The 26876-nt window shown below is 41.8% G+C and overlaps 1 protein-coding gene across 10 annotated transcripts in view; it reads right to left on the minus strand.

Moving 5' to 3' along the window:
• The window catches only part of RFX2 (regulatory factor X2), a 107813-nt gene that overhangs the window by 25806 nt on the left and 55131 nt on the right, over positions 1–26876 (minus strand). For 6 of the 10 annotated variants that reach the window (XM_075902983.2, XM_075902988.2, XM_075902984.2 and 3 more), the window contains 5 exons: positions 23664–23773; positions 18347–18436; positions 17538–17617; positions 15144–15408; positions 7962–8036 (listed from right to left, as the gene is read on the minus strand). In XM_075902983.2, coding sequence (XP_075759098.1) covers positions 7962–8036; positions 15144–15408; positions 17538–17617; positions 18347–18436; positions 23664–23768 — 615 coding nt within the window. In that variant the 5' untranslated portion in view covers positions 23769–23773. The remainder of the gene's footprint in view (positions 1–7961; positions 8037–15143; positions 15409–17537; positions 17618–18346; positions 18437–23663; positions 23774–26876) is intronic. The other 4 variants (XM_089775043.1, XM_089775042.1, XM_089775044.1 and 1 more) reach the window with 4 other exon arrangements.

Raw genomic sequence — 26876 nt, forward strand, 5'->3', positions numbered from 1 at the left:
ACCTTATAGACTAACAAGTGTATTGGAGCATAAGCTTTTGTCGGCAAAGATCCACTTCATCAGATGCATGTGGTAGAATGCATCTGATGAAGTGGTTTTTGCTCACAAAAGCTTATGCTCCAATAAATCTGTTTATCTATAAGGTGCTACAGGACTTCTCATTGTTTATGCAGATTCAGACTAACACGGCTACCCCTCTGATATTGATGTAAATATATCAGGAGAGCAAAATCAACCCTTGTGTGCCTCAATCAGAGCTGCAAAAATATGACCCAGATAGAATAAAATATTCAAATATGTGATTGGCCTTAAGCAGGTGCTTTATCCATGAAATCAATGGGATTAAAGCACACGCCATAGGCCTTGTACCCCTCTCCACACAGGCCCTGTTCAGCTAACATACACACAAAAAGGCCTGGATCTTTCTGACACCAAGTTTATAGCAGTGCATGCCTAGCAGGCTACGTCACTGCTCAATTACTCAAGTTTTACAGCGGTAGCTCTGCTGAAATCAGAATTCAAACGAGCAGTGGTGAATCGGGCCCATTTTTATTTCAGTTGAGATCTTTTCAGCTGATCAATGACTTAATTGCATCTGTGCACATGTTTCATAGTTGCTGGCTGAAAGCCTAAAATTTGCAACTGTTATGAACTACTGCACACAAGAAAAATTAAAAGCTACATTTTAGGCTTTTTTTCTTTATATTAACAGGAAATCTTAGGGCCCAATCCTCATGCAACTGAAATTCAGCAAGCCATTTCCATTGATTTCAGTGAGCTTTGAATCAGATCACTAGATACCAAGGCCAGAAGAGAGTACTAGGGCCAGAAGAGACTACCCTGTATTTTGGAGGGTTGCTTGGAAAATTGTTCCATTAATATCTTAACTAAGCCTTCAGTCCCAAGCATGGTTTGAACAGGATATTGAGAGTGATCTACATCACCTTTATTTGCAGAGGGAGACATATCTCCATGGATCTCTGAAACAAGAATGGCACACTAAATTCGTACAATGAGCCATTTTGCAGCCATTAAGTTACTGATTAAGCCGTCTATACCAGGAGAGGAATCCAAGAGCTCCTAGCACAACAGCAAAGTAGTGCTGTTTTAAATTAGTGTATATCTAAGTTCATTTTAGTTCATTCCATGTATTTAGAAAATTCACTGGACACAAGTTAACCATTTTCTTCATTAATTTCATTTGCCCTGTGGATCCAATTAGGTGCTGATCAATTGCAACTAGGTTTAACCTTCTAAACATGTTATAGTTCCAAGGCACAGAGAAGAAATCCACACATTACAGTGAGAGGAATAGGGACAAAGAAAATAAAAACTACTTTTTAATCTTCCACAGTTCCTGCTCATTCCCAATTGGTTCAACCAAATGCTTTTTACTGTTTATTTTCTGTGGGTCTCTTCTTTTTGTATTTCTTTGTAATTTTTGGACATTTCAGAGTTTTACAATGCAATCTTCCACCACTGAATCAGCATGTCATTGTTATTAATTATTAAATTGTTAAATTATTAATTAGTAGTATTAAGAGGAAAGAAGAAAAAAGAAAGACGCGCACACTAGAGCATAAAGAAAAACCTGTCAAGTTATTAGTCACAGTTTTTAAAACTGAATTTCTTTTCCAAGCTTACTATTAACACCTTAGGGTGTATCTAAACTACAAGGATTTTTGGAAAAAAGTGGCCTTTTTTCGAAAAATCTTTACCTGCGTCTAGACTGCTACCACATTCTTTCAAAAGTAAATCGAAAGAACGCAGCAGTTTTTTCGACCGCGGAAAACCTCGTTTTATGACGAAGAACGACTTTTTTGAAAGTGCTCTTTCGAAAAAAGGTGCTATGTAATGCAAACTGTGCTTTTTCAAAAGAGAGCATCTAGACTGCCTGGGTGCTCTCCTTAAAAAAAGCGGCTTGCTTTTTTGAAAGTACTGATTGTAGTCTAGACACTCTTTTTCGAAAGAGGCTTTTTCAAAAGTATCTTTCGAAAAAGCCTCTTTTGAAAGAGGCTTGCAGTCTAGACGTAGCCTTAGATACTTAAAATTGAGGGAATCTAAAATTTTTTTAAAAAACATCACTTTTTGTTCTATTTCCTTTTTGCAGTTTTACCTGGGTTCACTTTGATTATACTGAAATCAATTCTTCTCCATTTCATTTTGTGGCTGTCATGCATTAGCACAACACTGTTATGTTTGCATTGGAAACAAAGCAGAGAAACATTCCCACTGGATTTCTATTTAATACCAGCACTTCCATTGGCTTTTGGATTTGAAAACTTTATTTACAAATATCTTAGGCCCAATTTGACTCAAGTGTGTCTCTTCAAGGGGATGAGTGATTGGGGACTGGGAGAGAGCAGCGGGCTGGGGTATATATAATCTATTCTTTTAGATCCTGATTCTGCAAACACTTAAGCACACAATAACCTTTAAACGTGCTTAAATCCTATTTACTTCAGTGAAACTTCTTAAGTGCTTTGCCGAATCAGCACCTCAAAGTACATTTCAAAATCCAGTTGATATCAAAAGCCACTAGCATGGGACATTTATGTGGTTTATTTACTTGATTTGCATAGAGTACTCATTTGCTGTAGCAGCTAGAAGCTTATTTACAAAGCTGACTACAGTACATACCATGCAATTGTGAACGGGAGCAGGTGGAAGAATCAAACAAAATCTAAACCAAATAAATCCCTTTTATATCAAGCAGTAGAGCTCAACCAGACCCAGGCTGTGGTGGGCCTGCCAGGAGCACATATTTGCCAGAGAAAAGTCTGGCTACCAGTGAGAGAAGTAACAACAGCCTGTTTGTCAACAGTAACTGCTACAATGAAAGATCAGGTGAGAGAAGGCGTCTCAGGTAACATGGAGTCCACTGGGGCATTAGAGATTAACAGCAACTAGAATTGCACCTGGAAGTGAAAAGGAAGGCAGTGCCATGGCTTAGATACCATGTGCTCACAGTGCTTCTACTCAGGAGGTTAGTTGTTAATGACTCCTCAGGACTTGCCTTGGGAAGCAGGTTATGAAGGCTTTTGTGCATTTCCCTGTTTTAGCCCCTGATAAGTCCTAGATTTCAAATGTCAGCACAGAGAGGGCATCAGTCTCTAAGTTCACAGTTGTCTGAGCAAACGCTGTCACAAGTACTTGATCTACTGACTTTGTAGCCCCAGAAATGAAGATTCATTCTTCTTTCACTCACTGCATTCCCCCCACTCCATCCATGCAGAAATTTCCCTTGAGTAGTGCTTTGCCCAGCCTAATTTTAAAAGGAAGTTGGGGGTGAAATGCTGGCCCCACGGAAATCAATGGCAAAACTTCAGTTTCCAGAGGATTAATTTCACTACCAGGAAACATTTCCTGATATTCAATGTGTACTTTCCATAGCTCAACTTTATTCCATCATTAGTTGTACCCAGTTATGAACCTTCCATGATTCCTCTCCTTAAAGATTTCAGCAGGAAAGTTTTCAAATATGATTGGATGATGTTAAGCAAGCCAATCCATATCTGGGCATCTAGAGAAATGGCCAGATTTTCAGAGATGGAGCAAACAGACAGCTCTTGTTGACTTCTGCAATTTTCAAGGGTGTTCAGAACCCGAAGCTACTCAGAACCTCTGAAAATCAGGCCACTGGGTTGGTGTTTAAATATAGATTTAGATGCCTCAGTTCAATCACAGTTGAAAACTGTAGACTCTTTTAAGTCTCTTCCCATCAGCTGAAAATTTATATATAGAACGGAGATCCACAGAGCCCTCCCTCTGACCTAATTGCTCTATGCTATCTGTGTGATTAGTGGAGTCCCAGCAACATTTCGCTTATCTAGGAATATCAAACATCAGCATATAGAATTTCAGGGGTCATGGCAGCTATGACTTTGCCCGCAGTTTTTAACTTTCTGATCTAGCAAGTCTGCATAACCCCATGCAACAAGAACTTTTTGGAGGCCTAGGCCCCAGGGCCGGCCCACAACATTTTAGCACCTGAGGCGGGGAGCTCAAATGACGCCCCCATGCCACCTTTTCTCCTGCCTGCCTGATATGTCTCTTGTGCCCTCCTTCCTCCAGCACAGCACTCCACCATCTCTGTACAGCTAGAGCAGAGAGAATACATATGCACCAGCAGCAGACACAATTTTCTACATTCTAGGTCCTAGTTGTGCCTCCCCCTTCCCCACAGTCTGACACCTGAGGCGGCCATCTCAGTTCACCTCATGGTAAGGCCAGCTCTGCTAGGCCCTGATCCCACAAAAACTTACTACCCAATGTAGCTCTTACTCATGTGACCATTGTTCTTAACTTAAATAAATGATGTGAAGGGTTTTTACAGGAATGGGCCTAGGGGAGTAGATAAAATGATCAGATAAAATGAAGCATACTGGTTTTTGAAATCTTGACATGATCCAGCTGCTGCTGGTAATGTAGGAACATTTATTTTAGGAATTTACAGATTCATGTATCATGAAGGAGGAAGGAAAACAACCCGATGTACCTCGACAGAACACTTAATGGAAACCTCTGTAAAAGTTCTCTATGACCTTAAGAAACTTTTGCACAAAAAACAAAGAAAGCAACTCAGCCTTAGTGAGTACTGTAATTGTCACTAGCTGATACCTTCCCTAGAGAGCTACCTTCATGACACTCAGGGTCACACAGGGCAAAATCTGAAACAGAGCACCCTCTCCCCCAGATCTTCCATAATAATTACCACTGTGGGGAGGCCCCCAGGGAGGGTAGGATGGAAAGTGAGCTCTCTCCACAGTGGCAACTCCTATCTTATAGGGCTGGGCCCAATTTCTTGCTCTAGGCATTGTAACATGGGGGGCTGCTACACCCCTCAGGATTGGCCCAGCTGCCCTCTACCCTTACAGAGGGGAGACCAGGCCAAATATGAATGATCTTGTGACTCTGTGCAGCAGATTGCAATGCCCTTTGGTTTGGGGTCCCTCTTAAATAGAGAGTCCAGGATAAACTGCACCCCCGCCCCCCACTGGGTAACCCTGGAGACACTTCCAAGAGAAAGAAAGATCCCCTTTTGTTTACTATTTTGCACATGATAGGAACAGTGCTTGAAATAATCAAAACAAAGAGTTTTAAGAATCTATTTTTATCTGCATGATTTATGCCAAGTTAAATTTTTTCCCAATCCCTTCAGCTTGGACAGATCACTGCCTCCTTTTCCCTTTCACTTTCTAATTCTCACACACCAGCCCAATGCAGTTGTATTTGGGTTTCTAACAGCAAGGTATTGCAAACACTAAGATGGATGCACATAATCAGGAATAAACGTCTACATATTGACTATGTCTATACTATGACTTTTGCCGGAAGAGGCAATGCAAATGAAGCGCGGATTAGCATTTTCTCACGCTTCATTTGCATATTCTCTTCCGATCTGTTTTTGCGCAAGGGGTTTTTGCACAAAAACAAGCAGTGTGGACATTTCCTTTTTGCGCAAGAGTCTTATGCCTCAAAAAGGCGTTATACCGATCTTGTGCAAAAGGGCTTTTTGCGCAAAAAGGAAATGTCTACACTGCTTGTTTTTGCGCAAAAACCCCTTGCGCAAAATGGATCGGAAGAGAATATGCAACTGAAGCGCAAGAAAATGCTAATCCGCACTTCATTTGCATTGCCTCTTCCGGCAAAAGTCGTACTATAGACGTAGCCATTAGGTTTTGTAAAAATGTATTGATAACAGAACCTAAATTTGAGGTATAAAACTACAGACAATTTAAAGAAATCTTCAATCACGTTCTTTACTTCTACGCTGGTTTGTTCATGAGAAGGATCAAACCAGCCAGTTGCTTTATCTACTCAACAAGGTGTTTCAAAAAAACATGCTTGCAGCAGGACATGCTTGCAGGGGAGCTATCAAAAGAGTTTTGATTCAGAGATTTATTTTATTGTATTGCTGTAAGTCAGAAGCATTTTTGTCTCCGCACGGGAAAAAAAAAAAAAGAACATGCCTGTTGTAATGGACATTTTAATTATTACTAGACCCAACTGGGTAGCTGAAGATTCTGACTCTTTGGCCTTCTGTCCTCCTACAGCACTTCACAGAGTCAAAATTATGATACCAGAGCTCTTAAGAAATTCCCAGATATATGAGAAGAGATTCAGTGTTAACAACGCCCATGATTTTATTGCAAATCTCATGATTTTTGGTGTTTATCTTAAAGCCCCAGTTCCTGGAATTATGTAATTACAGGAAAATCTCCGCTTTTTTTTTTTTTTTAAGTTTCTAACCCTTGTGGTTGCAGTGATAAGATTAAAAATGTGACTCCTCAAACCAAAAGAAACCCTAATAAAAACATTTGTTAAAAAAAATCCAATGACTGCTTAAAAAGCAATCACACAATTTTTGAACACTAAGGGAAGGTAATACTGGCGATTTTTTTCTGAAATGTGATACAACAGAACACTAACTATAGTAACTCAAAAATAAAGTGGATATACTTGAAAAAAAACTGGTAGATTTTTTTTTCTTTTTGTTATTTTGGAGTAAAATTCCCCCTAGTGCCAAATAACATGCCTGGCCCCAAGAGACATGTTCTACTCGGAGACATGACTATTATAAAAATTGTCCAGAGAGGGATTCCAATATTTTTTGCAATATTTTTTTCAAATCAAAATGTTCTCAAGTTGCCAAGTGTGTGTTTTTCCTACTGCCAAGTCATGTAAACCACCCTGGGCTGAGAGCTGGGTTATTTCTGGCTTATGCACCATCATCAATACGGCTGAATCTGTATCCAAATGTTGTCTGTGGTCTCATCTGTCCTGCTCTTCGGTGCAGTTGCACAGGAGTGACCATGAATATAATCTGATGACACAGAAATGTGAAGACCTGATCCTGCAAAGTGCTAAGCACTCCCCATTCCCACTGACTCCAATGAGAGTTGAGAGCGCTTAGATCCAAAAGGGACTGTTCCATTAAATTCACAGTTTTGTTGACACGTAAGCCAAAAAGAAGTCCAGTTCGCTACAGCACAGCTGTGCTAGTTCTCCAGGGCTGATAAGGGGTAAAGTCATCTTTTTGTTCCCTCCCTCCAAGAGAGTCAAGAGATCTTGACTCTGAATGCACAGAGACTAAAACTGTGGGAAAAGGTGCCATTTTTATACCATGACTTTTCAGCGTAGACCCACAACTGGGCCTGATCCAAAGCCCAGTCGAGTTCAGTGGGAACCTTCCTACTGCTCTTGGTATGCTTTGGACTAGACCCTTTTATCCCACATAAGGGATGGTTTAGACAGTACTGGGTCCTGTCATGAGGGCAGGGTACTGGACTCGATGACCTCTCAAGGTCCCTTCCAGTCCTAGTATTCTAGGATTCTATAATTATGTACTTAAAAATTAAGTTTTGCTAGATCGGGGGCCTTAAGGCATAACACAGAAGATCTTGTAGAGGCCCAGTAGAGTGGGGTGAATTTCACCCAAAGCAAAGGAATGGTTGAGATCAGCAAGAAATAGAAAAGTCCAGCAAGTGGGTTTAGCATAGCTTTGCAACAGTGAAGGCCTTTCCTGGCTATAGAAAGAAGAAGTACACTCTCACGCAAGCCAAGACACATCCATACAGTATGCCTTTGTTATATGGGTACAGAGGACATCTGTTATGAGTCACTACACAGTGTTGCTGTAAAGCAAATCTCCAGTGAAAGGAGACAAACCTCTCAATGCGCTTACCTAAGTGCCTACAGCTTCTATTCCAAGGCAGATTAAATAAACAAATATGGGGCAGAGACAGATAACAGAATCCAGAGCATCTTGACAAACAAGCATAAAAATCATTATAAGCTTTTGCATACTGTGGGTTTTTTTGGACAAAGCTGTCATGGAGAATGCAGTGACCAAATCTTAAGCTGCTCTGATTTGCCCAGATTGGCTGGTACACAAAACCTCTATAAATAATGCTTCTAACAAAGCAGGGAAGAGGTTGTAAAGTCCAACAGTAACTTACATGGCTGTTGAGCAAACTGCTTTTGTGTGATGTAATCCCTTCATTTTTTTGTAGGTTTTCAATCGCCATTTCAAGCTAAAGGAAATACGCACGAGAAAAAAAGAAAAGAAAGGAAATCAGATAGTTAGCAACAGCCAAGGTTTGTCTTTATTAATAACTGAATAATGATTAATGCTGTCTATAAACGGGCACATGGCAAAGATGCAAGGTAGATGCAGTACAGCCCTTACGAGCTGAAGGTGCAGCAAAGAAATGTTATTGTAACACATGCAAACTAACTGCCCAGCAAGGACACATATTAAGAATGAAAGAGCAGAGCTAGGATCATTTCAGAACTTGCATTTTAAATTCCCTGTTATTGAAGAAATGTCTGTTTCCTTCCCTTTTCCCTCCACAAATATAGTGATTCACTCCTCCAACAACTTTCATTGGTAGTTCTTGCATGTCTAAACAGAGAGCCATATAAAGATGGTACATTTTATCATCAGCCCCATCTGTGTGAAATCCAAATTTGGTTAGTAGCATTTACTAAATTACTCAGAGACTCAACAGACCCACTCATAGTAGTTGAATGAAATAGTGCATCTAACAGAGCTACTACAAATAACACATTAAACGGGCCCACGGTGTCACTCTAAAATCATATAGCACTGTGGTATGAGAAACTGTATCTTGCTGGTTAAACAGAAGTAGGCCTTGCCAGTGGCTGGATTTAAGACCTCTGTATGCTGAAAGTCCTTAACTATGGGGCAGTCTCCCCTCTGAATCAGAGTTGTAGAAGGGCATCACCCTTCTACAATATTTCAGCCATTTGTGATCATGTTCACATGGCACTCGACCTAACAGAGGGCACGTTAGCCCGTATCCCACCTTGATGCCCCTGCACATTCGATAAAAGAAGTTACCCTTCATTTCCTCGCTTAACACACTGCTATGTGGTGTTGCTGTTTTCAAACCAATGGTAGAGGACCCTTGCAGACAGTCTACTAACCTTAGGGACCCTTCTGAATGAAAGCTGCAGTGTAATCATAGGAGACTATTATTAAGCTCCAGAACAGACACACCCCAAATAGTTAACATAGAGGCCAATGCAATTTTCATGGTCAGAGATGGCAACCTATCCAGCAATCTCATGTTCACTGTCTACTGCAACTCTATGGGTTTGGTGGGGCATTTTTAAAGATTTTTTTTTCTTTTGCATTTCCCACCACAGGCAGCAGAGGAGCCCACATTTCCTATAACATTTCTCCGAGTATTCCTGTAACGATCTAGGGAAGGAAAACAGCCACTTGGCTCAGTATTTGCCAGTTGGTGGATAGCAACACCCAACGGGGTTACAAAAGGCAGATGTGGGAAGGTCATGAGGAACTGAAAATGTTGTTGCAATCTAAAGCAAATAAAATCTTGTTTCCTCCTCTCCTTTGCCCTTCGAGACCAAGTGCTAACTCTCAAAATACGTATAAATGACATGAGTTTATTTCACGGATACATTTTTTTACTCTTACTTTCATAGTAAATGTAAGGGGGGGGAAGGGAAATCACCAATCTCAAAACTTTGGGAAACACTGATTGGTGAGGGTCTGGTTCTCCATTTCCTTGCACCTTGCGCAGTCATTTACCCCAGTGCAAAGTGAGCAATACAATGTGACTGGTCTGATTTGGCATCTCCTAGAAACTCTGAGCTGATGTCAGGGCCTACCCAATGGAGAACTGGGACCCACATTTTCAACAGCTCTTATTGGTAGCCATGCTCTCCCCAATACTGGGGGCTACCATTAACACTGAACACTGTGTAAGCAGGAATTGAAATGCTGCCTGGGTTCAAGGTATATGCCCAACCTGTCCCAAACTGTTTGAGTGCCTTGTGAGACAATCATGCAGGGTCCATGGTGCTGCTCCTGTACACATATTCCATCACCAGCGTTATTCTGTGTCAGACAAAAATACTTTTCAGCTTTTATTATTATTATTTCCCTTTGGATTTTTCCTCATGGGGCAGTGCTGGAGCTGCTTTCAGGGCCTTTTGTTAACGGTAAAAGAAAGGGATTTACAATAAATAAATAGTGAAGACAATAGCTCAAGTGGGGACACTGAAATTCACCCTTCCTGCCAAACCCAAGGAAACAGGCTGAGGGCAGGCAGGGAATGACACTGAGTTTGGGCAGGGAATATAGTTCACCACTCTTAGCCTGCCAGGGGATCACAGTGTAGTTCCAAAGCTGCCATTCCAGTTCCCAGAGTGCCCCGGAAGGTTTGGGACCACTGCACTGATGGGATCATGGGCCTCAGGGCCACATCCTCACCGCTCCATGCGCCCAGACTACACAGAGACAGTATAAGTGCCCGGCTTCATCACATATGAGGCCCTGGCGTGCGAGTTTCTGCCATGTGGGGGGAACCTCCTTAAGCTCCTACATAAACTGTGGCCAAACTTTACAAATAAATACATCCCTTTATGCATCTGCCAAGACCCTGGACAGAAGGCTCTGGGATCTTCTGCAACAGCTGGTGACCTTGGTAACAGAGAGATGCAGCTCCCAAATCTCTATAAGCTTAGGGTGACAAGGGGACGTGCTGTTTACAAGTGAAGCAAGACAGACCCAAGCTTAGGTCTTGGCAGATACAAACCCTCCTGTTTCTCCTCCATAAGTGTGCAGTAGTAAGGAAGTCCCAGGCAGCTCATTATACATGGCCCATTAGTAGCAACAGGACAAGAAGGCACCCATCGCCATAGTAATCAATGGCACATAGCCAGGTAAGAGGCATCATTAATCAATTCTCTTTCCCAAAGGTAAGTAGGCCAAGATGGCTCACATCCTGCACCTGAATTCTATGGGATCACTCATGCAACAGAAGGTGTAAATGTTACCATGTTGCCAATGCCCCACTTGCTCTATTTGTTGCCTTGCATTTTTTTATTCAAACAGACCATGCTTAGAGTTTCCTTTATATATGTTAGCATATTCCCTATGGCTACAAGGTGGCCATAAGATAAAGTAGAATAACCATTATAAAAGCAAAAATCCGCCAGAGCCCTAAAAGGAGTTGAATGGATCTGGTTACTTCAGTAGACAAAGTGCTAGTTTCCAGTGTCTGTGCCTAGGTGTGGTCCCACCCTCCTGTATGCTACCCTGAATACTAAATGTATTTGTTTCCACTCAGAAGATAGTCAAGGATATACAGTACAATGTTCTCCTTAGCTTAACTAGATACTATTGAGCTCAAATAAGGGGCAGTTTCAAGGACTTGGTAGGCTTCAGTGATTTCCAAGAAATAAGTCCAGCATCCTGTGGTAACTGGGAGGAACCAAAACTTTTTTGGTTTGCTGATGTAGCCTTACGGAAATGAGTCAAACGTCATAGGGAAACACTGTTTCCTTCCCCTGTTCAAGATAGGGAAACAGCTGAACATCCACACTGTATATGCACCCGCATAATACAGACAAGACACAGGTCTCCCTCATAGGCGTGCAGTGATAAGCAGCCCTACAGAAATGCATATGCTAGATTTTACATTTCCAAAAAAAGAGGCTGGGAGGAAGCCCTTAAATATTTTTATCGCTCCGCTTTAAGGTGTGTGCTTTTAATCAGAATGGAAACAGCCCACCCTGCTCTGATTTGTTACATTGGAAGAGACACTGAAATTTGGGCAACTTGTAGTATCAGTTGCTTTGAGCTGACACAGGGATTTGTGGCCTAAGGTTCAGCAAAGTATCTAAAGGAAATCAGCTGTGATATCTTTCCTTCCTTCCATCCCAGCTTCCTTCCATCCCAGCACAGAGAGGAACTAGATCTCTCTTGTCTAACAGTAAAGGTCAATCCAATACACCAGAGATATGCATTGTTTAATATTTTTCGGGTATACTTCATGAACACTGGCATACAAGGTGATGACAGTTCTCTATTAGCTGCTACTCACTAGCTAGTAAGGAGTGAAAATGGCTACAAACCCATTTCCTGAGCAAAGAGCTAAAAAGGATTCTGGGGAGCCATGGATATGAAAACATCAGGGTGTCCTGCCTCTGGACTTCTGATTACATACACACCCTCTTCTGGCATAGGCACAGCCCTCTCCTGGAACAGACATAATAATGTCTTCATAGAATTCCTACTGTTCAGCCCATCTGGAAGACCATGGAGAATATCTAGCCATAATCACAGTCATGCAGAGAGGTTGACAAATGCAAATTAGCTGCCACCAATCAAGAAAACGATCTTAGAGTCATTGGCTGTGTCTACATTGGCACCCTTTTCCGGAAAAGGGATGCTAATGAGACCAGTTGGAATTGCAAATGCCCCGGGGATTTAAATTTTCCCCGTGGTATTTGCATGAACATGGCTGCCGCTTTTTTCCGGCTCGAGGCTTTGCCGGAAAAAAGTGCCAGTCTAGACAGGGCTCTTGCGGAAAATAAACCCTTTTCTGGAAGATCCCTTATTCCTCTTTAAAATCGGGAATAAGGGATCTTCCGGAAAAGAGTTTATTTTCTGCAAGAGCCCTGTCTAGACTGGCGCTTTTTTCCGGCAAAGCCCCGGGCCGGAAAAAAGCGGCAGCCATGTTCATGCAAATGCCACGGGGAAAATTTAAATCCCCGGGGCATTTGCAATTCCGACTGGTCTCATTAGCATCCCTTTTCCGGAAAAGGGTGCCAATGTAGACACAGCCATTATGTATAGTTCTCTGAAAACATCTACTTAATGTGTAGGGAAAGTCAAAAAAGCTAATGGAATGTTGGGAATCATTAGGAAAGGGATAGGGAATATCATATTGCCTGCTGTGGAGAAAGTAAATAAGGAAAAGTTATTTACTTGTTCCCATAACACAAGAATTAGTGGTCACCAAATGAAATGAATAGGTAGCAGTTTTAAAACAAACAAAAGAAAGTATTTCTTCACCCAGTGCAGTCAACCTGTGGAACTCCTTGCCAGAGGATGTTGTGAAGGCCAGGACTTTAACAGGGTTCAAGAAAGAACTAGATATGTTCATGGAGGATAGGTCCATCAGTGGCTATTAGACAGGATGGGCAGGGATGGTGTCCCTAGCCTCTGTTTGTCAGAAGTTGAAAATGGGTGATAGGGGAGGGATCACTTGATGATTCCCTGTTCTGTCATTCCCTCTGGGGCACCTGGCATTGGCCACTGTTGGAGGACAGGATACTGGGCTAGATGGACTTTTGGTCTGACCCAGTCTGGCCGTTCTTGTGTTCTCTATATATTGCCTCCATGGCATGCCCACAGTTTGAATACTGCATGCAGAGCTGGTTGCCCCATCTCAAAAAAGATATACTGAAATTGGTACATAAAATGGCAACAAAAATTATAGGGGTGAGGAAGCTTTTATATCAGGAGAGATTGATAAGACTAGGTCTTTTCAGCTTGGAAGAGGGGAAGAGATATGATAGAGGTTTATAAAATCATGAAGAAAGTAGATAAAGAAATGTTATTTACTCCTTCTCATAACATAAGAACTAGAGGTCACCAAATGAAATTAATAGGCAGCAGGTTTAAAATAAACAAAAGGAAGTGCTTCTTCAGACAACGCACAGTCAACCTATGGAACTATCTGCCAGAGGATGTTGTGAAGGTCAAGACTATAGTTCCTTTTTTAATTATGTTAGATAAGGGGCATAAGTCCATTAATGGCTATTAAGCCAGATGGACAGGGATGTAAAAGCATGGTCTGAGGAGTTCCTGCCCCTTGTCAGAATCTGGGAACAGGCCTGCTGACAAGGGACCAGGAGGGCAATTACCGCGGGGCCCCACAATTCAAAGAGGCCTGGGGCTCCAGATGCTGCTGCCGCTGCCTTTAAACCACTGCCAAAGCACCACATGTTCTGGGCAGCACTGGGAATTAAGGGCTATCCTGTCTACATTTATGTCCCTTTTGAAGACCCATGTCTCCCATGCTACCTACAATGAATCTAGTTCACATACATATTTGCTTTTTTTAAAGTACATGTTGTTTCTTCTTCCTGGTAGTCTGTCTTCTTGTCTATCTGTCCTTAAACAATGAGCTATTTGGAGTAAGAACAGTTACTGCTGGGCTGTCTAAACATGAGTAAGGGTGCGTCTACACTGCAGGGCTTAATTCAAAATAAGCTACGCAAATTGAGCTACAATTGTGTAACTTATTTTGAAATAGGGAGCGTCTACACAGCACTTTTTTCGAAATGAAGCCCTCTTCTTCCGACTTCCCTTATTCCTCATACAATGAGGGTTACAGGAGTTGGAGTGAGAAGTCCTCCAGCTTGATAGTATTTTGACACTATTTCAAAATAAACTGTCTGCTTATTTCGGAATAGCACTGGTTATTTTGAAATAGTGTTGCAGTGTAGACGTACCTTAAGGGGCCTAAATCCTGAATGAAGCCAAAGGAGGGAGAAAGCAAACAAAAATCCTGTACAATAAGGCAGCTACATAATTAGATCTGTTAGTGAGACGATGCTATCGACATTTCATTCTAATAAGGTTCTTGTACTGTACCCATCACCATGGTAGCAGGGTACCTGACATGAGTAATCCCATGTTGTTCTGCAGACTAAGATTTGCAATTAAATCTATGTATTCACACATTTGTACAGACCACATAGGTGGAGGTAATATCCATGTGCTAAATGAATTCCTACTATTCCTGCCCCACTTGGCATTTCCTCTAACAACTTTCAGCAATGGTCTATCCTGCCTCATCTGAAGAACAACCTTCCACATAAATGTTTCCTCCTTCTCTCTTCAAAAATGTGGCATTTCCCACAAAAACAAAAAACAAAAATCCAGCTCAAGGACCAGAACAGACAAAATTCAGCTGTAGATCATCAACAGCTCTTCTAGGCATGAAAATAAAATAAAATAAAATAAAATAAAATAAAATAAAATAAAATAAAATAAAATAAAAGTTGTTTGAAAATCCTACTGGGCTAGAAATGAGAACTTAATGGGACAAATTTCCAAGAGCCCATTATTAAATGTTTGTTCTCCATGTCAATACTTACACGCTGCAATCAAGTTACCCCTTAATCTCATGAGTAATGAGACACCCCAAGCACATGCTAATAAAACACTTACACATCATTCATTTTATATCACACACACACACACACACACAAATCTTATTTATTTTCTGAAGTCCTTTCAGTTCCCCTTGAACAATTCCTGGCCCTGTAGTGGCAATACCTGCAGGGCTACATACCGTTGCTGGAGAGGAGCGTGAAGTATGTGACAGAGAGTGTCTAGTATTTTCCATCCCCCCATGAATGAGATAGGCTCCCGAGCTGGAGAGGATCTGACTTCCCCCAATGTCCATAGTGATGCCCACCATGCTGTGAGAGGGAATGGCTGTAGGAGAGGATGCCGCTGTAGTCACCTGTGCTCCACCTCCCTGCGGTTCGAAATAGGAAGCTGCGCTGCTGGGGGCATAAATCTGAGCTTCAGTGTTGTAGGAGTAGGCGGCTCGGCTGTCAAAGGAACAATATGGTTAGGGTGTGAAGCACGTCGGGGAGCTTAAATATCTAATCTCATGGCACAATGGTTTTTTAGGAAGCCTTGACTCCATTGTAGAGAGGACTTGCTCTACTGAAATTTAGCTCAGATACAGAAGTCAGTTGACAATGTGAATCTCTCTGATGTCAGCCCTAGAGCAGGTCCCAAGCCATAGTGCTCTGGAACGTTTGCACTGTCAGAAGTGGAAAGTGGGTTCATAAGGGCCAACAGCTTTGCTGGGCCCCTAGGCAAAGAACGGGGTGGGGCTGCTTTGCATCCCTTAAGGGGTAGGGACTTGGGCAGAAGCAACAAGAATGGGGATAGGCAGCCCTCAGCACCGACTGGAGCGTACCTTGCCAGCCTCCCCTCCCTCCCCTCCCCCCCCCCCCCCCCCCAGCCCTCAGTGCTGCCCAGAGTGTGCATCACGGTGCTCCGGCAGACATTTAAAGTGCCCGGAGCTCTGAGCCCTCTTGTATCACTGGGTCCTGGGGTAGTTGCCTTTCTTTGTGCCCCCCTCCCAGTCAGTGAGCCTGTGTGGGATGCAACATGATAAAGCACATGGCCCAAAGAGGAGCTCAAGTTCTAACACCCTGGTCTTCAGAAACTAAGGGGAAATTTTCAAAATTGCCTACATGAGATGGAGGCCTAGTTGATGCTGGAGAATGTTTGCTACCAACACACCCTCAGCACAGACACAAAGGCAAAGGAGACCTTTTTCTGGTATCATATTCCCCAGATGAAATAAGCTGAATCGGCAAAAATCACATATGCACCAGGGATTTCACTGGCATAGAAATGTTGTTCTGAAACCAGAAAAATAAATCTTCACAACCCTAACCAACATCACTTTCTTAGCAAAAATTTCTGAGTTAGAATGGGCCTGAAGCTCCTAAGTCTCTTTGGAAAATGAAACTTAGGGTTTTGAGTCATCTACGTGCTTTTGAAAATTTTAGTTTTATTGTTCAAGAAACTGTAACAAATAGAGCTGATTGACATTTTCTCATCTTTATTTAAAACATCTTTTTAAATAAAAATGGCTTTTTATTACCAAATAATACCAAAAGTAAAGCTTATGCTCAAAATTTTCACTTTGGTTTAAATGTTTAATTTTTTTCCTTCTTTTTTTTTCTTTTTGTTTTTCATTGAAAAACTGACTTTTTTTTTTTACAGGAAATTGCAGGATTTTTTTAAATTTATCATAACAAAGAATGAGCATTTTCTTTTGGACCATCTATTCCAAGAAGTCCACACAATCCAATATCAGACAATCCAATATCAAGTTTACCCTATTCGTTGCAATCATGCTCAAGAGAAGGGCAAGACAGGTAAGAATGTAACCTCAGCTCAGAACAACATTGAGGGTCTCTACCCTTACAAGTCTGTGTAGTGGGGAATTGGCCCATGACCATATGCTGATGTGGAACAAATACACGGGAATGCAATATGATGGCATTGCATGAAGATACGTCCTGGACCAAGAGAGTTACTTTGAGCCTTGTTGCGGTCCAGCTAGACATCCTGGAAGCACCACAGAAAGACAGAACAGGTAGCAACCCTACAATTTGTGGGGGAAGAGCACAAAGAATCTTTCAAGTGAAGAAGTGAGGAAGAGGAAACCACAGAAAGGACCCTCCTTCCAATTAGAATTCTGTCTCATTTATGTGGAGTCTCCATTTTGAAAACCCTGGCTCCCTAGTAGATAGAACATGGTTTGGAGAAGGAATATAGAATCCATTTCCATAAAGGGAGCTCCATGTGGTTTAAGGTGGGATCTCCTTGTGGAGATGTGTCTCACACATGATGCGTCCAGCATCAAAGCAGTCTCGCCACCGCCACAGCCATTACACAGTGCTGTGCAGGCTGCTCCTCCTCCCCTTTACAGGAGCTAGTGTCTGCAGCAGGAGGAGAATGCAGCAACCCCGGTACAGAGAGAGTGGAAGGACTGACTCTGTACCCAGCTGCAAGATGAGTGTCTGAATCAGAGAGTAAAACTTTTTGTGTACTCTCTCTCCATCCTGCAGGACAGACAATTGTACTCTGAAGCTCAAAGAAAGCAAAATGAACTTTTATTGGCTCTAGTAATGTGAATGACAGAGACTCTTACATGGTTCCATTGGTGTAGACAGCCTCTCCTCCTTCCACATACTGGACCTGAGTTGGATACACATGCTGCACAGTTTGCACCTGAAACAAATGTGACCATCCTGGGTTTATAGTAGAATCATTGCCAGGCAGCAATAGAAGACACTACACACAAACACGCATTCAAGCAATTACAAGCGTACTCAAAGCTGCTTAAGAACTAACATTAACTTAAACTATATTTGTCCTATTTTCAAAATGTATTTTTAAAGGCCTCATTTTTATAAAATTAGACATCAAAGTTCACACAAGCTAAAACACACAGGCAATCATTTGCAAAAACAATATCGTTCTCACACCTGTCCTGTACATATTCGTCAGCACAATGACCTGTGTGACTTGGCTTACTTTGTGTATACAAGTAGGATATTTTTAAAACACACAATTTGACTCTAGACAGTAATCTATACAGAAAAGCGAAATAATTATTAATTATTAATTTTTAAATAAAACTCTCCCCTAGACTCTAGAAAGTGAAATCTGACACAAGACAGCTGCTGAGGAGACTTTTATTTTAAGCCTTAAAATACCTTGCGAGAATCTCCTTTATCGTCAGTCTAAAAGAAAGACTAAATCCCATGAAACGGCAGAGGAAATGGATCTCCAGTTTTCTGGTCAGACACCTCTCTACCAAAATATGTATTTTGACAGATTAAAGAGATCGCCTATATAGTTTCAAGCAGCACGTGCGGGACATGGGGGCCAGAGAGGGGGCGGCAGGATCTGTTTTGCTTTCAGATAGCACTTGCTCCTCCATTCCATTGACATTACCTGCTGTGGGACCTGCTGAACTCTGGGAATGGAGATCTGCTGCATCTGGGCTCCTTTGGGAGCAGAGCCTGTTGTTTGAACCAAAACCCTCTGAAAGAACAAAACAGAGAAATGTGCATTTAGACTCGGTGTCACAGTTAGGCCCAGAATGCCCCGTTCTGACTAGGCCCTTTCCTGCAATACATTTACTAGAGCCGCTTGCCAAGGATGTGCCCCAAATCCTCAGATAAAAGATAGCAGCCTCACCATTCTTTATGGCTACACATTCCCTCTAAAGCCTCCCCACAGCTTCCATTTAATCTAAACTACATTTAAACTGGAAATGGGCCCAAACCCAATACTCTAAACTTGAGGAAAGCTCAGGATGTGGATCCAAATGGTTTGGTTGGGCCCATCTTTAAGTGAGACTTGGTTTAAGCAGCCACCCAGGAAACAGCAGCAACTGGTTGCTTAATAAAAGCAGGTCTTAAAATAAAAGATCAACCACAAGTATCATGGAAAATCTCTGCACCTTTCCTCGTGCCTGTATTTCTCCTCTGCAGGGAAAACTTTTCAGAAGTTACCCCAGGCCCGTACCCTTTTTCAATGTTTCATTTCTGCCATGATCCCTGCACGTAACAAAGCAGATACATTTATTTATCTCCATTCAGTGCCATGATAAGCACTGACTGGAGATCAAGTCAGCAGGTGTCTCTTTTCATTAAGCTGAAATGCATTTTTAATTCTGAATCTTTGAGGCTATTATTGTATCATTTCCCATGTTGAAACAGTCATGATCCTCAGTGGACTCAGAAGGGTCACCAGGTTAGTCTATATCTGCAAAAACAACATACTGTGGCACCTTAGCCCTGGTCTACACAAGGACTTTATTTCGGAAAAACCCCAGCCCCCCACCCCAAGATAAAATGTATAAGCAGAGCATCCACGCTACCAAGTTAAATCAAAATCCATACTCCTGCTTTTCATCAGGAGTAATGCTAATTCCAAAATAGTTATTTCAAAATAACAAGTGTGAATGCTCCGGTGTCACTATTTTGGAATAACTACTCCCCAGAGTAATTTGAATTAATTACTCCCCAGTGCTTCCTGAGGCTCTAAGTCCAATGTAGCGTGTCCACAGTAACGGAGCTTGCCTTGGACTAATTTCCAGGCTTCCCTGTAGTGTGGACACGTTTGCTCGAATTTGTTAAATCAGGAGTTAAGTTGATTTTAGTAATTTTGAAATACTTTCCTAGTGTAGACGTGGCTTTAGAGGCTAATAGATTTATTTGAACATAAGCTTTTGTGGGCAAAATGCCCACTTCAACAGTGAGCTTATGCCCAAATAAATAGTCTCTAAACATCCTACACTAATGTCCAAGTTGATTTTCCTATAGCTTTCTTTCATTTTTTTCCTCTCTCATTGTTCCTTGTAGAATCTACCAGTGGGTCTGCAAGCTGAAATCCATCTGCAGGAGATTGTTCAGAACAAATTGCTTCAATTACTCCTTCAAATTACTCTTTTTGTGCAACATTAAAGGTGGTGTTAGCATAAAAGAACTTGACAAGAAGTTGAAACATTTAAGTTTTTGCTTTTCAGTTGTTCTTAATGGCATCATCAGAGAGTGACCCGTGACACATTTGGAGTGTTGAGATGAACAAAGATTGCTTCAGAATGAAACTAATGTTGAAGAGCTGCTGGAAAGCTTGGAAGATTCGTTTACATTTTTAGTGTGGGTCTCTTTTGATGATATCTGTGTCATCCAAAATTGATTTTCTAGGATCAAACTCAATATTCTTCTCCTCTAAGCAATATTCTGCTATTCTTTAATAGGCAATGGTTCTTCGGGGTCAAACGTGCCACTAAATGCACATGAATAAACTGATCTACTAGACTTTTTCACGAGAAGCAAGATTCTTCTCTGTCTTACGGCTGGACTATTGCCAAAGTTTACATTTTACTTAAGCAAAGGCTTCTATTTTCATTGCTTCACTCTACACAATCACTTGTTTCATACTTTAAGGCCAGAAGAAATCAGCAGATCATATAATCTGACTCCATGAATATGACAGGCCTTTAAATTTGACCCAGTTACTGAGACCAATAAACTGCTCCTTGACTAAAGCATGACACATGTCTGAATAAAATATACCTTTCAGAAGGCATCCACAGTGTTGATCTGAAAACAGTCAGAGATGGAGAATTCACCACTTCCCCTGGTAGCTTGTTCCAATGGTTAATCACCTTCATCAATTTCTATCTTTTGAATAATTTGAATTTGTCTGGCTTCAGCTTCCAACTATTGGCTGATGTTCTGCCTTTTTTTCCCCTTGATTAAAGAGCCCATTAGTACCCAGTATTTTCTCCTGGGAAAGACATTTATCCACTAACCTTGTCACGTCTGTTTTTATATATAAACTAAAGAGACTGAACTCTGCTACCTCTCACTCTAGAACAGGGCTACTCAACACACGGCCCATGGCCTGTTTGTTTGCGGCCCGCGATGCTGTTTGGGTTTATGCAGGGCTCAACACGCGGCCCATGGGTGGGATCCTTTGAACATGGCATCCACTGGAAACATGCTTCACAATGGCGAGGCATCTCTCGGATGGGGTATGCATTGAAACGCAAGCTGACAGGCTGGCTGGAATAGACGGGTACAGGATGTCAGCATTTCTAGCCCCCAGAGAGGTGGTGCGGGGAGCGCTGGGGCATTAAGGGAAGTGCTGGCTGCTTAGCCGTGTGCGCAGAGCTTGAGGGGTGCTAACTGGCTCACACTGGCCATGTTTGGGTCTGGCGCCGCAGCTTAAGGCTTAATCTTTGTATTCATGCCTGTCAGTGTGAAAGAAGCTATTTGCATATATTTGCATATATATTTGCATGTATAAGCAACCACACTTAAGTTGCGGCCCTTGGCATGTGCTGTGAGTATCATTGTTGCTCCCAGGGCTTCCAAAGTTGAGTAGCCCTGCTCTAAAACATTTTCCCACATTATCTGTATGGCTCTTTTTCCCAATCCTCTTTGATGTTTCAAAATCCTTTTTAAAATATGAACAGCAAAAGTGCAAACAGTATTCCAGTATTGGTCTCACCAATACTATATACAGAGCTACAATCACCTCCCTTCTGGTGTACTATGCATGGAGCCCTGACCCTCTGACTTGGCGGGCCTGATTAATCACTTGTGAAGCAAAATTGCATAGCTTATTTTGAGGTAAGGGTGCTATATGGACACACCCTGAGGGACCACACTAGCTCTTTTTCGACACAGCACCACACTGGGAGCTCAGGTTCAGTAGCTTGGACCTCTACTAGGACCTCTAAATCCTTTTCCCTGTCAGTGCTTTCCTCATTCTGTAGGCATGGCCTTTGTCTTGGCTGTATTCAAGCTCTATGTGACTGCCCACACACACAGTAAATAGTCTTCATTATTTACTGCTCCCTCCATATTTGTGTCAGCCACAAATTTTATCAGCAGCAATTTTATATTTATTTCCACATTTGATGAAAATGTTGAATAGTGTCAAGTCTAGTCACAATTCTTGTGGAAGCCCTCTACAAAACAACTCCACTTTTTGGATGACGATTCCCTATTGACTGCTTTTGAGATCTGTCAATTAGCCAGTTCTTCACTGATTGAACAAGTGCTTGATTGATATTATACAGTGTCAATTTTTAAAAAAAGAATTTTGTGCAGCACTATGATAAATGCCTTATAAAAGTTTATTGTATCTACACTATTATCTTTCTCAAGCAAGCCTGTTAACTCAACGAATCAAGTCAGGTTTGCTTGACAAGAGCAATTTTCCATTGAATCATGCTGATGGCATTAATCACATTCCTATCCTTTAATCTTTAGAATAAGAAACAACCTCCTGACAGAATCAACATGGGAAGATCGAAACACATAGCCAGCTTTATAGCAGGACCACACTATTCTCTGCAAGGTGGGCAGAGCAATTTCAAGACTCTAGCAAACCCAGAAGTTCCCAGCTCCATCCACTCCCTACTTCAACATCCAATGATACTTGATTCTACCCAATAGTTACACCTCTCTCTCTCTCTCCAGTCAGTCACTCCATCCTTCTGTCTGTTTCCCATCCCTTCTGAACAATTATATGACAACCTTCTCATAGTTCCCTAAAAAGTATAAGTGGGCCCTCAATTTTCTCATCATTTTCAAAATCTTATTGAATAAAATGTTCAATCACAGATTGGAGTTAGAACTTATTTTTTCTAGTATTACAAAAACTTTCAAACATTTTATAGATATGCTAATAAAACTAAGCAATACATACTCAAAAAGTGAAGAAAATACCCCCCAAGCCACCCCCAACCCCTCTCTGTGGGTTCTTTTCCTGATTTTTCCCTACACACAGTTCTGTTGATTTTGATACTTCTTTCAACTCCAGGAGATACCTTTTTAAACAATTTGCATGTTTATTGCTTTTATTGATGTATCAAGTCACTGCAACAGAGCAATCCCAAATTGGCAGGAAAGGGTTTTCTTGGCAACATGGCTAAGTTCAAATCCAAGTTTCATGCCTTGAATCAAAGTGTATGTTTTTTATTACAAATATTTCTGTGGCACTTATGAACACAATATATAGGTAGGCTTCATTACCACTTACACTTATGCACACTCACACGCACACTTATAGACTCATAGACTTTAAGGTCAGAAGGGACCATTATGATCATCTAGTCTGACCTCCTGCACAGTACAGGCCACAGAATCTCGCCCACCCCCTCCTAGAATAATCCTCTCACCTATATCTCAGATATTGAAGCCTTCAAATACTTTGAAGACCCCAAGATGCAGAGAATCCTCCAGCTGTGATCTGTACCCCATGCTACAGAGGAAGGCGAAAAACCTTCAGGGCCTCTGCTAATCTCCCCTGGAGGAAAATTCCTTCCCGACCCCAAATATGGCGATCAGCTAAACCCTGAGCATGTGGGCAAGACTCACCAACCAGACACCCAGAAAGTTCTCTTCAGTAACTCCCATCATCCTTCCATTGATCTATTTACCTCTGATAATGAATGGTCAATTAGTTACCAAGATCATGTTATCTCATCAAACCATCCCCTTCATAAACCCATCTAGTTTAATCTTGAAGCCAGATAGATCTTTTGCCCCCACTACTTCCTTGGAAGGCCGTTCCAGAACCTCACTCCTCTAATGGTTAGAAACCTTCGTTTCTAACTTCAAATTGCTTCAAATTGATATTTTAAACAAAATCCTTTGAGCTAGGAGTTAAAGCACATTCAGCATTAATATTGGGGTTGTTTTCCATGGAGACAGAATTAACAGCTGTGCAGCTGTAGTAACGTTACCTGCTGCGAGGCCGGCACTGGCTGCACAACCGGAGCCTGAGCAGACGCAGATGTACGCAGTGCCACAGAAGTTGCGGAATCTGATCCACCCTCTGAATTCTGCATACTCACTGCAAAAGAGAGCACAGAGGAGATCAGCTGGATAAGAGACAACTTCACTAACTTTCAGTTCTTCCAAAGTAAAAGGGCTCATGTAATCACAGGCCAAGAGAATAAAATCCCAGTAGAAGATCTCAGGCCTGTCAGAGAAAGATAACTACCTCCCTGCTTGAAGGATTCTTTTTAGTTTGAGTGCTAATGTTACTGCTGTATTATATTAAGAGAAATTTACACAACTGTTCCACAGAAAGAGAAGGAAAGGGAAGGAGCAGAAAATGTTTCTAAATATAAATATAACAACAACAAAAAATAGCATTGGAAAATTATTGTGTCAGAGTAAAGTGCAGCTACTCCTCACTGGGACAGAAGCAACCCTTGAAGATCAAAATCTGCCATTTCTTTCCTTCCCAATCTTAGCACAATTAGCTAACCTCGAAGTATTTCAAGAATGCCCAGTGCCAACAACTTGATTACGTACCCAGCAATGAAACAACAAAACAGTGTGTTAAAGCACTGGTTCTCAATCTTTCCTGACAACTCCCTTTCAGGAGTCTAATGTCGTTCTAGCCCAAGTTTCACCTTACTTAAAATCTACTTGCTTACAAAATAAGATATAAACTCACAAAAGTGCCACAAGACACAATTGCTGAAAAATTGCTTCACTTCTCATTTTTACCATAGAATTATAAAATACGTTGATTGTGAAATAAATACTGTACTTACATTTCAGGATACTGTATATAGAGCAGCATAAACTAGTCAGTGTCTGCCTGAAATTTTAATTTGTATTGACTTTGCTAGTGCTGTTTATGTAGCCTCTTGTAAAACTAGGCAAATACCTAGATGAGCTGACTTCTCTCTGCAGAGAAGCACCATGATAGAGCCAGGCCCCCTTAACAGTAATATGCTCCTGTAATGATGGGGTCATTTCTGACAGATTTTGTTTAAAAAAAATACAAAGTAATCTTTTATCTCTAAGCTGAATGCTTAAAAGAAATAATTCCCGTACTCCACCCCCCAATCAAAATCTAAGATTTATTGATTCCAAATCTTGAGATTTTGTTTTTTCTCTTTACTTCCCTTTTTACCACTGAATGCAACAGAATGAAAACTTATCTCTTTCTCGCTCTCGCTCTCATCACACAAACTCTTTTCTGTTTTTTTCCTTTATTTAGCACTTTCTGTCTGACCAGTTAAGTGAAAGTAACTTAAAATTTCTTACAGGTACTGTCCTATTGCGACCCGCATCCCTGCCAGCTCTTTAAATAGCTCCTTACTGGCTTTTGCCACAGCTCAGACAGCTCTTGCCGGAGCTGCACACCAGAATGCACCTGCTTACCTCTTTGTCTGACACTTAACTTTTCAAAACTTCCTCAACTTTGAAAAAGTTGCCAAAAGGGAAAAAAATTCCCCCCCAAACTCCGAATATTATTCATTTTATTGAACTCCCTGGTAAAGCAAGGAAAGGGGGAAACTGAAACATTAAAATTTCTCTCATGAATTTTTTTTCAAAAATTTCACAAAAAAGTTGGGGAAGTGAGGGAACTAAACAAGAGACTGTTCTGTTTTCAATAGGCAAAATGGAAACAATTTCAATATTTTTCAGAGCATTCTTTTTCCATTTTTCCAACCAGCTCTGACCCTGGGCAAATCATTTTTTTCCTCTCTACTTCGCCAAGCCCCGAACAGCTTGTGAGTCATTTTCTCTTTTATGTTTCTCTTGGACAGGGATGGGACAGCAGTAAATATAGGAATAATATATTCCCAGATCACTGCTCAAAATACAGCTAAAGGATCAAGAACCAATCACTGCAGAAACAAGAGAGAGCCATGTCATATTCTTCATATCCTCTTCCCAGGCGCCAAGTCATATATATATATACAAACTCTCCATTCTCCTTAGTAACTTTTCACAGAATAGGGTTGCATACAACTCCATATATCACATATCTGCTTCTTTGCCTCATTACCTGAATGTATTCTTGAAAGCTCTGTAAGATTCCAGCTCCATCAATACAATGTCACAAATCAATATATGAAAGAATAATTCTCTCCCTGAAGTTAGGAAATAGCATCTCAACTGTACCAGCCCTTGGGCCCACCTTCTTGAGTGGGAATAAACTGCCTCATGAAGAAAGGAGTATGCATGTTCTCATAGCATCCTGCAAGAGTATTTTACTGTTTGTTATTCATGTGCAGCACTATAACAGGGGCTTAAGATGTTGGGAGGATGAAGAAGTCAGGATAGGGGAGCGAGAAAGGGCTCAGGGCAGGGGGTAGAGAGTTCAGGAGTCAGGGCTGGGGGTTGGGAGATATGGAGGGCTCAGAAGAGGGGGGGTGCAGGAGTCAAGGCCAGAGGTGGGGGGGACTCAGGGCAGGGGGTGAGGGCAGCTGCTGGCTGCTCCCCAGAACCAGTGCAGGGCAGTGGGTGCCATGCTGTCTGGCCACTGGCTGCTTCGTGTCTCTCCGAGGCTGTCAGGCCAGTGGTGACCTCTCCCCCCAGGGCAGTTGGCACTTCTACCTTGGGCTGGCCAGGGCAAGTTGGGCCATTGGGCCACGCTGCCTAGCTGGCGGCTGCTCCATGACTCTCCAGGGCTGTTGGGACGCACTTGTTTGCTGCCCCCTATGGTCATTCTGGAGCATAACTGTCCTTGCTATCAGAGATGTCCTTTTCCATTTGATGAGAAACAATCACATTCCACTCACATCCCATTGTCCTGGCACAACCAAACTCTTATCTTGCTTTAAGTTATGATCAAAGGAAGCTCCATAGCAAAGTTGGTGGTCCTAGCTCTTACTGCTTAGGAGGAGTTCTTGAACAAACACTCACAGGCAGACAGAAGGACAGACAGACAAACACACAAACGGTCTCAAATATATAGTGGATGGTACACTGCATCTTGAATGCTGTGTGCAGATGTGGTCACCTCATCTCTAAAAAGATATACTGGAACTGGAAAAAGTTCAGAAAAGGACAACAAAAGTTATCAGGGGTGAGGATCGACAGTCATATGAGTAGAGAATAATAAGGCTCGGTCTTTTCAGCTTGGAAAAGAGACAACTAAGGGGGCGTATGACTGAAAAATCATGACTGGTATGGAGAAAGCAAATAAG

Source organism: Pelodiscus sinensis, chromosome 32, assembly GCF_052426305.1.
Source record: "Pelodiscus sinensis isolate ZL-2025 chromosome 32, ASM5242630v1, whole genome shotgun sequence".
Classification (NCBI taxonomy): domain Eukaryota; kingdom Metazoa; phylum Chordata; order Testudines; family Trionychidae; genus Pelodiscus; species Pelodiscus sinensis.